General features: G+C 41.8%; 1 protein-coding gene across 2 annotated transcripts in view; it reads right to left on the bottom strand.

Annotated features, from left to right (window-relative positions):
* Positions 1-17,433, bottom strand: part of ATP7B (ATPase copper transporting beta) — a 40,239-nt gene that overhangs the window by 11,109 nt on the left and 11,697 nt on the right. For both annotated transcript variants that reach the window (XM_074815759.1, XM_074815758.1), the window contains exons 2-13: positions 11,381-12,608; positions 9,583-9,819; positions 8,262-8,425; positions 7,217-7,378; positions 5,779-5,855; positions 5,239-5,413; positions 3,713-3,946; positions 3,438-3,529; positions 3,175-3,302; positions 1,561-1,715; positions 1,217-1,351; positions 292-486 (exon numbers count right to left, since the gene is read on the bottom strand). In XM_074815759.1, coding sequence (XP_074671860.1) covers positions 292-486; positions 1,217-1,351; positions 1,561-1,715; positions 3,175-3,302; positions 3,438-3,529; positions 3,713-3,946; positions 5,239-5,413; positions 5,779-5,855; positions 7,217-7,378; positions 8,262-8,425; positions 9,583-9,819; positions 11,381-12,608 — 2,982 coding nt within the window. The remainder of the gene's footprint in view (positions 1-291; positions 487-1,216; positions 1,352-1,560; positions 1,716-3,174; positions 3,303-3,437; positions 3,530-3,712; positions 3,947-5,238; positions 5,414-5,778; positions 5,856-7,216; positions 7,379-8,261; positions 8,426-9,582; positions 9,820-11,380; positions 12,609-17,433) is intronic.

Below are 17,433 nucleotides of genomic sequence, written 5' to 3' on the forward strand. Positions count from 1 at the left end.
AGAAGAGGTAAAGAGAGTGCAAAAGTCAGAAATCTCCGAGCTCATGCAGAAGATTAGCAGCCTCACTGGCATAAAAGTGCAGGAACTGTTGGCTCTCAACACTTTGCTGTGACTGCTTTGAAGAAAGAAGGTCAGATCTGTCTTCTTTACCTTAATGAGCAGCAAACAATAGAAAAAAAGCCAAAAACAACATTCTGCAGTCTTTCTCTGGACCAGAAGGATTTCCTAGGAAATTATATTTCACGTAGCAACAGCTGGGTAAGCTACGAAAGCACAGAATGAACTATTAACCTTGTGTGCCATTTCCAGGGGTTTTCCGCCTTTGATGAGAATACCATTCTGCGCAGCAACTCCTGTGCCCACCATCACAGCTGTGGGGGTAGCCAAGCCTAAAGAACAGGGGCATGCAATGCTCAGCACAGTGATTGAGGTTTGAAATGCAAACCTCAGTATTAGTTCAGCTTTTGAAACGTGTTTGTTCTGATTCTGCAAGAAGAGGAAAGAGAGGGGGGAAAAAAAAGAAAGATGTATGATTGCTGATAGAAGATGACATAGATGTACAATCAATCATAGCCATTTCAAAAAACACATTTACCTGGAAACCTCCAGTATAGGAAAGCAATCTATTATTGTTACTGTAATGGTAGAGAAAGGTCAATGTTATAAATTGTTTATGGCAGTATTTTCTGGCTTTTTTTTCTGCTCAAGCACGCATATATTTGAGTCTGTTTTCAGACTCCCATATGACAATATAACTTCCTGGCATTTCCTTTATAGCTTAGCAAAGGAGAACCATATTTCCAGGTACACAGATCCCCACAGTTGCTGAGCACAGCAAATACACATCCTAAAGACAACAGAAGCTCATCTTCTTTTGAAACTCAAATCCACTATCTGCCATCAGGAACAAGGAGGTCCAAAAACTTCAGGCAATATAGGAATGGCTCAGCTCCTTGCAGTGCAGATATAGGTCACGTTTAGTCCAGAAAGACTGCCAATAATTTCAGTTTGTAGGAACCCCATGCAGAACTAAGGGGTAAATGCAAAGGTATATTTATACCTGCAGATAGATTTTAATTAGTGCAATTATCTGCTCTGTGTAGAAAACACCATGTTGTACAAAAGTATTTGCCAGGTTGCAACATCAAACCCTACACACAGGAGGTACATTAATTACACCTAACACCAAAATCCAGCTCTTAATGAAATTACTTACAGGAAAATATTTTTGAATAACATCAAAATTTATAAAACCAATTGTGATCCATACTATCAATGTCACTGTTGAAATGATGATGATAAATGGAACAAAATATCCACTAAACTTATCTGCCAGTTGCTGGATGGGTGCCTATAAAAAAGAAAAACATATCTGTATGTTTATAATCAAAACACATAAGTATGTAGAGTTCCTGGAAATATCTAATATTCTTCATCTGATTCTATTCTGAAGTCTGGAAAACACACAGATTGTTGAACAAGTAAATATATAACAATACAGAATCTTTTTCTTATATAATCAAAATCTGTGAATACGTTTTTCTTTTCTATTATTTTTACCTTTGACATTTGAGCTTCTTCCACCAATTTCACAATTTGTGCCAGAGTGGTATCATTACCAACATGAGTTGCATTTACAAGAACTGAGCCATGTGCATTTATAGAACCTGCAATCACTGTGCTCCCAGGCTTTTTAGTGACTGGCATAGCTTCCCCTAGAAAGAAAAGGTAAGAATAAATGAGGCAATGCCCTTAATAATAGTGAACATACTCCATTAGCACACAGCTCATCATATGCTGGCAAAATCAGCATGCTAAGCAATAATGACAAGAAATCATGTATTGCATATCTCTGTCTAGTGAAGACATGTGTAAGTACTGTCATACTTCTGTAAAACTTTTTCTAGGTTTAGTTTCAAAGCAAATGCTGTTTCATTGGTCCTAACCCTCCAGTATGACATCCCTCAAAAGGGTCAGGAGAAAATTGATTGTAAAAGGAACTGCTAAGAATTTCTCCGATTAATACTTTGCATAGCCATGGGAGTTTGAGCAATCTGTCTTTATTTCCACCATCCCCAGTTTTCAAAGACTAGAAAAAGCTGTCTCCATGGCAAAGCTCCTGTTCTCATGCTACCTCTCCAAGAATACTTGCTCTAGAAAACCTTTATTTTCTCTGGTTTTAGGGTTAGTGATAATGACTGGTTCTCTTAAACTAAAGGTGTTCCTGTTCCCCAAGCAAAGTAAATACATAACTAAAACAAATAAGCCAATGCCAATGTAAAGTTTTTATATCCTTTACCTTATTTATAAGAATTGCATGATGCAGTAAATACTTAATATATTTACAAAATGAAATAAAGATTTCAGACGTTATGAAAAAGTCCCATGAGCATCAAGTCATGAGGCTTCCTTTCCTTCTTCTTGCTCACTGGGAGATCCCTGTCAGAAGCCCTGTTCACTGCCCCTGCATACACCCCAACATCTCAGCAATACTTCCCCATCACCCTTGTCCTGGTTTAGCCAGGATAGGGTTAAGTTTCCCCAGCAGTGGGGGGAAGCTCTAGCCGGGTTATTCATATACCATGCTGATGTCACCTCCAGGCACCCAAGCGCGGGGGAGAATCAGTGAGCACATGCATTTGTGCAGCCGTTCCTCTCACTGCTCTATCGGTATATACCTTGCTCTGTTCCTTGTTATCACTGTTATTGTTATTGTTGTTGTTTGTTGCGTTGCTGTTGCACTGTTGTATTAAACCTGTCCTTATCTCAGCCCCGGGGCTTTGTATTTCAATCCCTTTGTGGGGGAGGGGCAGCGGCTTCAGACCCCGGCAGGGACTAAACCACCACAACCCTTTAGAAGTTATTTCTGAGAAGGTGCCATCTCTACAAATACTTTCCAGTGGAAACTCCCAACAGATCTCCAGAATAATGACAACAGTGTTTAGACTCTACCCAGTACATTAATAAAAGTGACAAAACTGAGTGGAAATTCTTCAGCTTTTTAGGGTGTGTGCAGATGTGGGATTTGGATTCAAGCTCACAAAGGCCAGGTACAGTGTCCATTAAGGTGGGAAGTTATTCAGACAGCAGTTTTTGGGTTGGGTCTGCTCTCTTTTCTTGTAAGAAAGTGTTCTAGAAGATTTCACTTCTTTGTGTAAGTGTAAGGCAAGTTACCAGTAATGAGAGACTCATCTGCCATAGAACTGCCTTCAATGACCTTTCCATCCACCGGGAACTTTCCACCAGGAACAACCTTTACAATGTCACCCCTTTGAACCAGTTCAACAGCTACCTGCTCCTCCCTGCAGAAGACACAAGTAGAACAGATTATTTACAACATCAGGTTCAAAAGAATAATAAAGCTTTCACATTAACTGCATCAAGACTAGTCTGTGCACCCAGGCAGGCTGAAGGGGTTTTGGTTCATAAACACATACCTGATGATAGAGTGGTCAGGTCCAAGAGTCACTACAGTGGCTTCTGTGGCTTGAAGAGATATAAGTTTAGCAAGAGCTTCTGAGGTCTTACTCTAAGAAACAGAGATAAATGTTTAACATATATTGAGATACATAAATGCTGATGTCTACTTAACACAATGACCGCTAAATGACCTTGTATTATATAGGCTACATCAGAAACCTCTGACTCACTCTGAATACTTTTATTCTATTCTCATCATAAATACACAATAATTAGTGTGAAGATGAGTTACCTTTGCTATGTGTTCCAGCCATCTTCCAAGGGCAATGAACACGAACAGCATTGGAGGAGTGTCAAAGAAAGTGACAGGGCTTTTCTCTGCCTTTTCAATTATTGCTACCATCAGGATCACACATGAATACACATAAGCAATCGTCGTGGCCAGTACGATGAGCACATCCATATTGGCTGTCTTGTGCTTCAGTGATTTGTAAGCTTGTACATAAAAATACCATCCACCAAGAAACTGTTGGTGTAAGTATGGACAGACTCGTATTAAGATCACAGCAGTGAAAGCAGAGAGTATATAATATTGCCTGTAGCAAAATTATAAACATGTAGTAGATAAGGGAAGGCATTGCTGTCCCATGCAAATTTTATATTGATATAACTTCAGTGGAGTGGTCTACTAGGAGGCTGACTCTGTTGTCACCCTCTCACTTGCCCTTCCTTGTTCCTCTGGGGAGGAGTGGCTGGAGAGCTGCCAGTCAGAGAGGGACCTGGGGGTGTTGATTGACAGCCGGCTGAACAGGAGCCAGCAGTGTGCCCAGGTGGCCAAGAAGGCCAATGGCATCCTGGCTTGTATCAGAAATAGCGTGGCCAGCAGGGACAGGGAAGGGATCTTACACCTGGACTCGGCACTGGTGAGGCCACACCTCGATTACTGTGTTCAGTTTTGGGCCCCTCACTACAAAAAGGACATTGAATTACTCGAGTGTGTCCAGAGAAGGGCAACGAAGCTGGTGAAGGGTCTGGAGCACATGTTGTCCGAGGAGCGGCTGAGGGAACTGGGGTTGTTTAGTCTGGAGAAGAGGAGGCTGAGGGGAGACCTCATCGCCCTCTACAACTACCTGAAAGGAGGTTGCAGAGAGCTGGGGATGAGTCTCTTTAACCAAGTAACAAGTGAAAGGACAAGAGGCAATGGCCTCAAGTTGTGCCAGGGAAGGTTTAGACTGGATATTAGGAAGTATTTCTTTACAGAACGGGTTGTTGGGTGTTGGAATGGGCTGCCCAGGGCAGTGGTGGAGTCCCCATCCCTGGAGGTGTTTAAGAGTCAGGTTGACATAGCGCTGAGGGATATGGTGTAGTTGAGAACGGTCAATGTTAGGTTAATGGTTGGACTAGATGATCTTCAAGGTCTTTTCCAACCTAGATGATTCTGTGATTCTGTTCCCAAAACAACTCTGTCAGCTAAATATCATCCTTTTCCTCTGCAATGCAAAGTAAACAAGGCACAGAAATTGAAGGGATATACCTACAGCTACCTAATTAATTTGCAGCTGATCAGGTATTTCTTCATTTTAACACTACCTTCCTCACTTGGAAAACTGTCTGATGCAACTTTAGCAGGAGTAAGTGCTGTGAGCAATTACAGAAAGGATAACTTGCAGAAAATTGCCACTTCATTCTGTGTAGGTGGTACAGACAAGAGGGCAGGGCTAATGCACTAAACCTTTCCAGTCTCCTATCTTTATCACATCAGATTACATAAATGCGAGATGAACAGAAAGCAAAGCTCTAATAGTACTGTGAACATACCTGAACAAAAGTGCACAGGACAAAGAACAGAAGATTTAAAATAGATAATCCAGGAATGAGATTCTTTTCCAGCACCGTAGACCCATGGTGCTCACCATCAGGTATTAGCATATAAATCATTAGGATTAAGACAGGGATCCCAAACAGGAGGCTGCACAAGAAAGATTTTCTCCACCTGAAAAGTAGAAGCTGTGAATCCCTGGTTGTTGTACACACCGCAGCACCCAGGCCAAACAGTGTGCTCAGTGCAGAGCTTGGGGTATCAGTACTGTATTAACACAGAGCTTCGGGATATTTGGGAATGATCCAACACTCTGGGACAGTTTCAGTGTCTCCTACATATTTAATTGTATTGACTTCTATCAGTTAAAAACTGAAACTAATGAAATTAATAAAACTACTCGAACCAAATGGCAAATTGTAAAATTAAATATGCTTTACACAAGAATAAGCTAAATTAATCGGGAAGAGGCGGGGGAGGTGAGTTACAAGAGATGATCTATACACGTTCATTAGTGAGAGAGAAAGAGAAATACTTACTGCTGTATTTCCTTTTTATGATCGAGGTTATGTGCATTTGGAACTCTTTTAGCCACGGAAGCATGAAAGCCAATTTCCTTTTTATTGAAAAGGAAGGAAAGATAAGTGAGTTTTGATTAAACTAACCATATTACCTATAACATTTTTAAATGACACTACTTTTAGAAGAAATGTCAGAAAAGGACACTCTTCCATATTTAATAAATGCCAACTTCTTATTTATTTTTAGATCGTGCCAACATGAGAGGATATTTCAGACAGTACTCAAAATGTGGACTGCAAAGGATTTCTGCTACTGGACACAGTATATAGATGCAGTAAGTGTCCCAGATTTCTTAGGCACAGGAAGCTCCCACTGACAGCTGGAGTTCTGCTGCCCTCCTCCTCAAGGAAAATTTCATCTCCACTGGAATAAGTATGAGAGATGGGAAATACCAAAGGAAGGTAAAAATGTACAAGCCACTGGGATAGTCCACCTTGCAAGCATCTCCTTAACACTACAGTTGAGTAACTACACCTAAAGCTGAAAATCAAAGTCGCTAGCATCAGTTTAAACCTGTAAAACAACAAACTGCAGGGCCAGTTTTGACTGATGCTTCAGTGAGTTACTGCAGTAGAACCACACCATGTCCCCCCCCCCAAAAAACACGAAGAACCCAAAGCACAATGCATTTAAACTACTACTACAACACCTGCAAGCATAATACATTTAAACTTCGTATCTGCATCATGAGATGCTCCTGTGGCAAGATGCACTTTACAGGACGACTCTGCCAGCCTGAAGAGTCTACTAGTTAACATGTTAATCACTGCTGCCACACTAATTCTGCAGTTTAGGAGCTTTTTTCCCTGAGTAAATACTCTAGAACATGAAAGGCAAACAGCCATGATAATGGCAGATTTTATGATCTGTGTGGTTACTACTAAGCCAGGATTTTTTTCTTTTAGTGGCTGTATCACAAGCTCTTTCAGTTTAAAAAGTTCATCTCTGAATTGATGTGGGAATAAATGTCAGTGTATACAGAGATGCGTAATACTTGTGGTATGGACTGTTGCAAAACTTCTTTTACAGCCTCTTTCACTGGCAAGAGAAAGTAATATTTTTCTCTGAATATCAACACTTCACTGAAATGACTGGAAATCAGAGACACATGATTCTACACACAGAAATGCAAAGAATTAATATATGACACTTTTACCAGATATAGATAAAAAGGTTTCTTTTTGTAGTTTTTAGGGTGTGTTTTTAGAGTAACAACGTGGGAGACTATGCACTACTGTGGAGCAGAGCACAGAGCTTCACCACAGAGCATAAAAACATATGGCAATAACTATGTCATCTGCAAAAGTCAGTGAAACCTCTCAAATATCAGCTGCTTTATTTCCTTTTTAAATTCACCTTATAATTGTTCATACATAAAATATTTCTAAAGCCTACCTCAATTATTTTTATAATATCTCGAGGTCCAGTAATTTCAGGATCAAACTGGATGTGAGCTTTGCAAGTAGCAAGTGCAACTGAGGCATAGAATATGCCACTTGTTCTCATGAGTTTGGATTCAATATTGTGAACACAAGAAGCACAAGTCATCCCTGTAATCTAAAGAAAAGACAAATTTAGGTACAGTTAGCAGTCCCCCACATCCACTCAGTATTTGTGGATGAATTTGAGACAAGGTTTCCCCATGTCACAAAGGTACTGACTATTCAAGCTCTGTTGATACTGACCCAAGGCCTCAGCATGAAGATCTTATAGAGCTGTCTTAAATGAAACAAAGCTGAGAACATAACTATCCACTTTTATTATAAAATTCTGCAATCAGCAGTCATAGTCACAGCTATATATCTGTGTAGCTACACTCATACACTGCATTCATTGCAATAGCATAGCTAATATACTTCTAGCAGCAGCTATATTAACATTGCCAAAGTGAAACTCTGCATGTGTAACTTCATCTCGCTTAATTTTTCTGTGGCTTCAATAGGGCATGTTCCCACTTTATGATCTACTAGCAAAACTGCAGACTGTTGTTATCTGTCTTGTAGTAGGTATATGTCAGAGAATAAAAACAGACTTTTGAAGAATCTGTTCTTCATATAAACAATTTACTGATTTTATCCAAAGTTCTCAGACCTCTATACGAAGCCCCAGGCGTTATCAACATGTATTTGGAGATACATTCTCAGTTGCTCGGAGTCTGTACTGCTGACTGATGTGCCTTCACAGAAAAGTTCTGTTTCATTTCTCCTTGCTAAGAAAACTCTATTCTGTACATAGAACTATCACTTTTTATCTCAGCATCTTTGGTTCTTCTCAGACAAATTGATTTTTTCTTTTCAGCAATTAGGAAAAAAAAGTGTCATCAGCCAGAACTGACCTGCTGAAGCCACAACTCCTTAAACAAAAGCATTTGCAAGAAAATTGTTCTTCCAGACCTGACTTTTCCAAAACCAACATATAATTTCAAATACATATGACTTACAAGAAGCTCCACATTCCCTTCTGTTTCTGCATGATCTTCTAGGACGGTAGCTTCAAAACCCAAGTTCTGGATCAGCTGTGCTATTTCAAGAGGCTGTATGAATTCTGGCTTGTATTTTATCTCTGCTTTACCTGCCATCAGTGCTACTAACACTGAAACAATTCCTGCAGTGGCAATAATAAAAAATATTAGATACTGTAGCTCCTTTGAGGGGAAGAACAATAAAATATTACAAGTGATTGTCAATGAGGGCTGTAACAATTTAGAGATGTTATAAGCCTAATGATTTCTCTCTGCCTCCTTCTAGTGTTGTTCCCTAGTCACAACAGCAGTTTTCACTGAGATCCAGCCACACTGCAGTTCCCTTTAGCAAACAAAGGAACCACAAGAGTTACACAGAGGAGGTGAGTTTTGCTATGATCTAATGAGACAAAAAGGATGTTCAGAAGCAATCTTTACACTTACCACTGCAAGCTCTACCCTGGACTCTCTAAGTTTGGAAAGCCCTAAACAAACCCCACAGCACAATGCTAGGCCTTTTTCTTTTCTTGTTTTTTTCCTTTGGTTTTGGGTTTTTTCCTTTTTTTTTTTTTTTAATATAAATAAAACTACAGAAATCTACACTTAGAATTGAAAGGCAAACATAAAAGTCACTGGCAAAAAATTTTTTTTCTGAAGTGCTAATGGTGTCTTGGATTTTTAAATCAAGGCAGTGAGACCATCACTGAGTGACTGGGGGCACAGGAATCAGTAAGCAAAACCCTCCAAAGGCATGCCTACACAAATTAAATCAGACATTGCTGAGGCTCATCTGTTCATCTTCTCTATAGCCAGAGGAAAGGCAGCTCCAGTCTGCAGACTTCTAACCTAATAAGCTTTGCTGTGCCTAAGCTAATATAATCACTGAGGAACTGGAGCCACGAATTTGTTTGTTCCTGCTTGTGCAAATGTGCCCTGAAGGGTAAGTTTCAGATCACAAATGTGTCAGAGCTCTTAACAGCTCTGGAGGAGATGGATTGCTCTGTGAAGCAATAAGGCCCTGACAACTAAATGAGAACCATTTCTCTGTTCTTGTCCTGAGCCTTATTTGAAATTTTTATCACATTACAGCAACTTACTGTTACAAGTATGTCCATTGGTCTTGTCTACCAGTGCAGTAGGATAGTTAAACAGTGATATAGTTACATTAGCACTAAGAAAGAGCATTAAGTCTATTTAACCTCCAGATGTTGTACCACAGCCTCTTCCATTAATCACATAGAATACTTTTTCCGTCCCATAGTCCCTTATAGACTCATTATAGGAACCTTAAATTTATTACCGTCTTCTTTCTGCAAACTTCTTTCAATAGTAGATACACATGATGCACAGGTCATGCCTGTGATTTGTAAAAAACACTTTTCAGCTGTCACTCTGCTGTGCTCGTTTGTCCCATCAAGGTGAGGACTGTCTGGAAGAGCACCTGAGGCACAGTCTTGGCGAGGAGGCTCTGGAGGTTGAGGCTGCACAGCAGCATTGCTGGCATCAGGCTGGTGCCTACGTTCTCCAGCGGCGGTATCTTGAATAAATGCACAATACACCGAACATACACTATTTACAGTGCAATCAGGTGATGCAAAGCTATAGACAGGTCACATTTATCAACCATGCAAAGTTTCTTAGTTGTTTGAAACGTCACATGGTAATCTTGGTCTCTTCATGAAAATAATATAGATTGTTGCTACGCATGTAACAATATACACTCACCAGTACCACTTGCATGACCATTTAACTCTACAGAACTAGTTTTCCACTTTCAGATGGCAAATGATTCCCTCCAATTTCAATGCCTAGACCTGACAGCTACCTCCACTAGATAAAGATATATTGGTATCTAGAGGGTCCTTATCTAGCACAGAGAATGCCATCCAGTCATATCCATTCTGTCCTTGTTGTCATTTATGCAGGACTCATAGCACTTCATCTCAAACAAGGAAAAGGACAAGTTTCTCAACAGGTTTCTCTTTATGGAACAATATTTACACTGCAAGTACTGAAAAATGAGTAACGGAATGATTTGCAGCACCCAGAAGACCTCCAAGGCCCGTTGCAATAATTTTTGTTCTTTACCAGAGACTGAACAGACACCCAACAGCTCCAGCTGTGTTCACAAACTGCCTCCCTTGAGCAGAAGTTTGTGTAAAGGAGCAAGAGTTTCTGAACACGCTAAACACAGGGGGTATCCTCCTTCTCCACAGACGGATTGGGAGGTCTCCCACCAACAAATTATAAACCAATCATAATTAAACACCAGATACAGCCTCCTCCTCATCTGTAGTAGTACCACAGATTCAGAGGGGTTGGACTCATGAGAAAAGTCAATAGGATGTGGTCTATTGTGATCAAACTAATTCATTCCAGGTAAACTAATCAGTATCTCAAAGCAAATCTGTTGAGTTGAAGCAAATAAATATTGCCACATTTGGAATTTTCTAGGGAGGAGATTGTGCACCACAGCAACTTCTTAAACATTGAGCACATGTACAAAATGTGCAAACTGTGCTGCAGCTGACTTGTAAAAGCACCTGCTTCCACCAAAGAGTACCTGTACCTTGCCACTTACCTTGCTTAAAAGTAAGGGCTTTGCTTTAGTAAAGTAGGGCTAGTAAAAATACTCAAGAAATAAAGGTCAAAGGATTAGGACACATCGAAAGAGATTTTAGTTAGGTAAAAAGTGGTTTTAAATGAAAGACATTTCATTAAGTTTGTGGGTTTTAGTATTTTGGAACATAAATGGAAACACTTGTTTTGATAGATCTACTTACAGTAGCCTAGACCTAGGAGGAAACCTACTTCAGTGGGTAAGGTGATCAGCTATTTGAAAGACCTCGTACCAACTTCCAAACCTTTTGGTTTCATAATGTAACTCAACTCTTCCACCCACTAGTGCAGTTTTTAAGGGCTGAAATAAGGTGCTTCACAGCTGAAATCTCTCTCGCTTGCTAAGTGAGGTCAGATCAGGTCAGTCCCTTAGAAAAGACAGTGCTAATGTTTTAAGAGTTTCTCTCCAGAAGAGTCTCAACACAGGTGTCGCACAGCCCCATTTGGCACGCTACCCACAGAAGAAAAAAACCTGTTACCTGTCAGCACAGAAGCATCAAACCCCATCTCTTCTATGGCAGCTCTTAACTCTTCTCCATTAGTAATAACTGGATCATAATGTATGGTCCCAGTTCTGCCAGCTAGAGAAACTGCTATACGTTGCACTCCTTGTCTCTGTGATATAGCCCCTTCTATAGACTGTACACAAGAATTGCAGGTCATGCCATCGATCCTGATAACAGCCGTGCATGTCATGTCTTGCAGTGGCTCTCTGAAGAGACCATATAGCAAAGCAGGTAATGGAGATGCTCCTTTATTTGCTTCTGAAACATTAAGGAGGCATACTTTAAAGTTTCCAGGTGGAAGGGATTCAATAGCTTGCTGCAAAGCTGACAGGGTAATTAGATTTGGGCTATACTGTACCACAGCACATTTATGCTCCAAAGACACTTTAATGCTTTGTATGCCAGGAAGATCTGATATATTTTCTTCAATGTTTCTGACACAGGACTTGCAGTGCATGCCTTCTATCTGTACAGCCATTGTAGCTGTGCTACGCATCTCTGTGACCAGTGGATCCACCCGATCACTCTCAAGACTTGCTGGTGTCTCCTTGGGGTTTGCATTCTGCAAGCGCTCGAGATCGAGGACACCCAGCTTCAAAGGGGTTGATTTACTTTTAATGGTGCAGTCATATCCCAGGTTACTGATATGGCTCTTGAGGTCGTCAGGCTGAATGATGTAAGGATAGTAAGCAATAACGGCTTCCTGGTTACCAAGTGACACCTTGATTTTTGCCACACCATGCAGTTTCCTAATCTTTCCTTCAATGTTGGTGACACAGGACTGGCACGTCATGCCTTCTACCCGAAGCTTAACTACTGCTTCTCTCAAGCGTGACAAATTTACAGTTGCTGTTGTCAATCTCTCTTCTGCTATGTTGGCATCAAAGCCCATATCCTGAATCTCCTGGCAAATCTGTTCAGGATTTATTTCTGTCTGCAGATACTTTATTACAGCGTTGTTCTGCTCAAGGGAGACTTTAATACTCACAATGCCCTTCACCTTGGAAATTCGGCCTTCTATCGACTGCACACACGATTGGCAAGTCATTCCCACAATACTGACTGCCACGGTGTGTTCTTGGGAAGATGGAGAGGGCACACTTTCAAAGCTCTCCTCATAGCCCATGTTGTCAAAAGCAAAATTGTGTTTCATTGTAGGCTCCAGCTCACAGCCAGGAGGAGAATCAGTGTTGGACAAAGTCTAAGGAGCAAGAGGAAAAATAAAAATAAAATGCATGTATCTTTAGCGCTGTGAAAGCAGCAATATTCTGCATGTGCTCTCAAGCACATACTAGAAGTGCTCTCAAGTCAGTCTATACCACCGAAACATGTCACAACATTAACTTACACTTTGAATATATTACCAGTGAGCTATGCCCACGATGATGAATCAGGCCTCTGAGACTTCTCTTGAGCAGCAATTTAAAAAATATTCACTAGGGATATAAAAGCAAAATTGTCTCAATATTCCCACCCCAATCCAATCACTTAAAACTTGAACTCTTTGCAGCCATGGGGCACTTTCACCAAGCAGTCCAAGCCCTGCTCTTCAGAGTACACTGGCAGTGACACAAAGGGTCACAGCAGAGAGTGTATTGAATGCCTCTCCACAAATGTCAGAAGCTGGCTCAGTCTGGCCAACCTGCTACTGTTCAACAGGAGTTCAAACCAAACCAAACCAAACCAAAAAGCCCACAGAAAACAGAATCAAGAATTTCCCAGGAGCCTGAAACAAGCTGGCAGAGGAAGGACCAGTTGCATGATACCTGAAGAGCTATACGCAGGCACACAAAGGCCTGGGCAGTCTGCATATATACAGATCTTTTAAGTTAAAATCTATATCGGACAAAGATTTTAAAGGACACAGAACTTTATGCAGATACTTCCACTATGGTTTAGTTTCATCTAAGGTGAGGCACCTAAGAAAGACCATATATTGAGCTACAAGAACTCACTAGTTTTATCCAACACTGATTTTCAGGATGTAATGGCCAGTATTGAAGTAGATCATCTGGAAGTAGACTATCTCCCAGTCAGATCACAGGCTCCACAGTACTAGGACTCTACAGTTTAATGCACTCAATTCAATTGAAAATTAAATATTTTTTAAAAAATAGTGAAAAAGGAAATGCTTCTCACAGAATAGGTGATCAGAGCACACACTCTGTTACCAAAGGAAATTGCTGGTGCTAAGTGATAAGGAAGACTGAGAAGGGGAGGGACAAGTCCCAGATTGTCAGATTTCATTGAAAGAACATCAAAATTCATGTCCATGACAAGGCAGCTTTAACTACTAAAGATCTAGATGCAAGCTACTAGGACAAATCTATTGTCTCGCCTGGGAAGCCATGGGCTACCTCGCATTCAATAAAGCACCTGATGCTGGGTGTTACTGCAGGGAGGGGCTGGGGAAGGGGCCACTGGATCAGGCTCAGTACCACAAATCTCGTTCCTACCACCAACAAGAAAATTCCCTCCTTGGTACCGCAGCACAGATGAGAAGCATTTAGGCTGCTTATTAACAGTAGACTGCATCCAGTTCATTTGATGCAGTATTCAAAATTCATTAACTTGATTTTGTTTCACGCTTAGACAGATTGGGAATAATGAGGTCTGGGGTCACCACCAAAATGGCAAAAATTTAACATGAGAAATTTGCTTTCAGCCTTCTCCATGCTGTATTTATTAGAACAGGAGGAGGAATGAGCAACTTAAACTCTTCAGCACTATGGTGCAGCCCCCCAATATCATGCCTGCAACCTCCCCCCTGTGCCCCCTCCGTTCTCGCTTGGTCTGAAGGCTATGCTCCAGGGATGCTGGGGAAGAAAAGTCATGAGAATATTTTAGCCCTAACATGCCCTTTTACCTCCTTCTCCCAAAGGCCTGGCAGCACCCAGTGCACATACTCCTCTCCTTGCACTTCCCTTCCCAGAAGTTACTGAAATCCCCAACATACATGGAAATGAGCAGCCAGACCCTCCTTTCAAAACAAAACAAACAGTTAATCGGAGCTCCCTGCAAAGATGATTGCCTGTTCAAGCACACACAAAGATGACCACATGCTTATTTCCTCCTATTTGTGCCTTCCCACAGTTTAAAATAATAATAAGGCCTTGTATATGGAAAAGAAGCCCATCTGAAAAAGAAAACAGCCTCTTACCCACTGCATTTCAAATGCTGCTTAAACTCAAACTTGCATTTACTCTAATGTCTACTTCAAGAAATATTATTTTAATATTGTCCCTCATCTCCTCTTCCTTATCTCCTGTCCCCAGCCCCCCAAAGACACTTTGCTCTCAGTGGCCAACTCTTCTTATCACAAACACCAGGTAAAGCAAAAATCCGTGTGCAAGTTACAGAAGCTCAACCTGTATGTTTATTTTGGCTCATACGACAAAGGCATTTGCCTTCTGCATCCTTTGGCGAAACAGAGCATGAGAGATGGGTGAGACGAACATTCTCCACTCTCCTGCTCCTCTTCACCGCATTTCTGGCAGCCACTTGCAGATGAAACCCAGGAACCATCACAGACCTTATGTCCTCCACTCCCACACTCACCAACATCTCAGTTTTCCTAGGTATTCAGTGATATAAAAGCAATTAAAATTAAATGCATAAAAAGATTAAAGGGTATTTCTCATCCTTCAGTCTTTTGAAAAACATAAAAGCAAGGTCTGATTCTACTATTTCAATGCACTGTAAGCCACAAAAACATCAAAACTTGGCTGCTGCTTTATATTTTGGATAAAAAGCTATCCCAACGTTCAGAAGAATTGGCAAAAATATTTTGTTTGTTACTTGACAAAACCAGATGTTTGTTCTCTGTAGGAGAAAAATGCTTCCACACACAGATTTTTAAATAAGAAGGAAAAAATTAGAGAGGGGATGTAGATATAAAAAACAACAAAAAATTTCTTTCCCTTTAAAAAAACAAACAAAAAAACCCACAAATGCCAAACCATTGAAGACTCTCCCCTTAAAAACCAGAAATGTACACAGGTTCAAATAAAGTATTTACAAAGCCTTTAGTATTGTTTAACAGCTTCAGAAAAAAAGGGGGCACAAATACATCTATGTGTGTATTTGTGAGAAGGAATGTTTCTACACTAGATCAGAGGAAAACAGCAGGTTCACATAAGGACACAAAGATAAGGCATGCATAAATGTGTCTGTAGTTTTCCTCAGGCACATGCTAGGTCTCAAAAGAGGGTTTCCTGATACCAGCTAACACCCACACGTAAGATGGCATCCATGAGGCTGTACAGTAATTCAGAAACCATCTGCAAGAGGATCAGAGAAACAATCACCTCCAAAAATGCTGAAAAAGGTGCCTGGGATTCCCAAGTGTTGTCCCTCCTGCTTGCTTCTGCCTAAAGAGAAATCCTAATGAAATAATGAAAATGCATCTGACTCCACATCCAGACGGGAGTGTTAAAGAACTGGCTGCAGTTACCGACTGTTTTGTCTCTCACACCAAAGGAGGCTTGCTTACTTTTAAAGGGAAGTATACAGCAAGTCTGTTTGCTCTGCCAGTCTCACACATATTTTTGTAATGAAAACATGAAATTATGACAATTCTTTCCCTCCCCTGTTCACATAAAAGTTTCAACTCAAAACACACAGCAGAGGCTCTAGTCTGAAAGCGAAGAATCCCTACAGAAAGCAGTGTTATGAAACTCATTTAAGTAATATAGAAAAAAAAAAAAAAGAAAATTTAAAAGGGTCTCCTTGACACAGAAACAGCAGTACCTGGAGACAGCTTTAACAGAAGTGCCAGAGCTGAATGGAAAACATTCCCATCTGACAGCTCTAAACCGGACCCAAGGCGGTAGCAACTGAAACTGTTGATGTGCATGAGTGTAGCATCTGAAGCCCAGCTCCCAATATAAGGATTTCACAGCAAAACCACCGGCATGAAGAGCAACCCTTGCTGCCCCAGACAGGAGTTGGAGCACTCATGCCTGCCCTGGGGCAAAGCAGGGTTTGGGGGCAGCAGGAAGAGGCAGAGGCTCCTGCTCCCTGTCTTGACCACCTCCAGCCAGCAGGAAGGAGATCATCCAACAGGAATATGCCCCGAGGCTGGACTAACTCTCTGGGAAAGCACAGAGGCGGAGCAGGGCCTGGAGATGCTGCTGGATTGGGAGCACTGAGTCTCAAGCCCTGGCTTGACACACAGTTCTTTGCATTATGGCATCCAGAGCTCAGCGGCTGGTCCAGGGGGAAAGGTGGTTGTTGTCCATGGCCTGCGTGACTGGCAGGGTAAAACTGCTCCATGACAGGCTGCCCTCAGACGCCTGGCATCAGGCTGCCCCACTGTCTCCTAAAATCGGCTATTTTTGGGGGGTACTCCCATTCAGAAGTGCAAAGTCCAAGGGTTTAACACAGCAGTGAGGGGATACAGAATAAATGTAAGAAAATCAACTGAACCGGGAAAAAACCACCCGAAGAACAAGAAACTACAGCACTGGGTAAGACCCTCCCATGCATGCACATGGTGACTGGCATCCTGACAATGGATGCAACCCCATGGCTGTAAATTCAACAAGGTTTGTGCCCTCCTCAGCTTTGCACCCCCACTGCTAAACACTCCTAGCCGGGTCCCCGTGCTCCCTCCAGCCCTGTGGTCCCTGGTCACCTCATGGGGTGGCTCGTTACCAAGAAAGCCATTCCTCTCTCTGCCACCCCCCCTTCTCAAGAGGTGCAGCCACCTCTGAAAAGCCAGCGTAAATCTCTCAGTCTCTGCAGCACAAGGCTGAGGCCATGCCAGGTGCACCCCACAGCTCCTTGAGCATCACCCACACCGAGATCCCACACAGCCGCTGCTCCTCTCTGGTGCTCCAGCAAAGTTCTCCCCCCCAGGACTGGCACTGCTCTACAGCCCTCCTTCTCCTGGCCTGCAGGGATGTCAATTTTCACATCCTGAAATTCAAGCACCGGACTCCTCACTGATGCCAGGCAGTCAGCCAGCGAGGAGACGGGGCCCATCGCAAGCAGCACCTTCCCCTCTGCCTCTCCCCGTCATCCAC

Source organism: Strix aluco, chromosome 2 (assembly GCF_031877795.1).
Source record: "Strix aluco isolate bStrAlu1 chromosome 2, bStrAlu1.hap1, whole genome shotgun sequence".
NCBI lineage: Eukaryota > Metazoa > Chordata > Aves > Strigiformes > Strigidae > Strix > Strix aluco.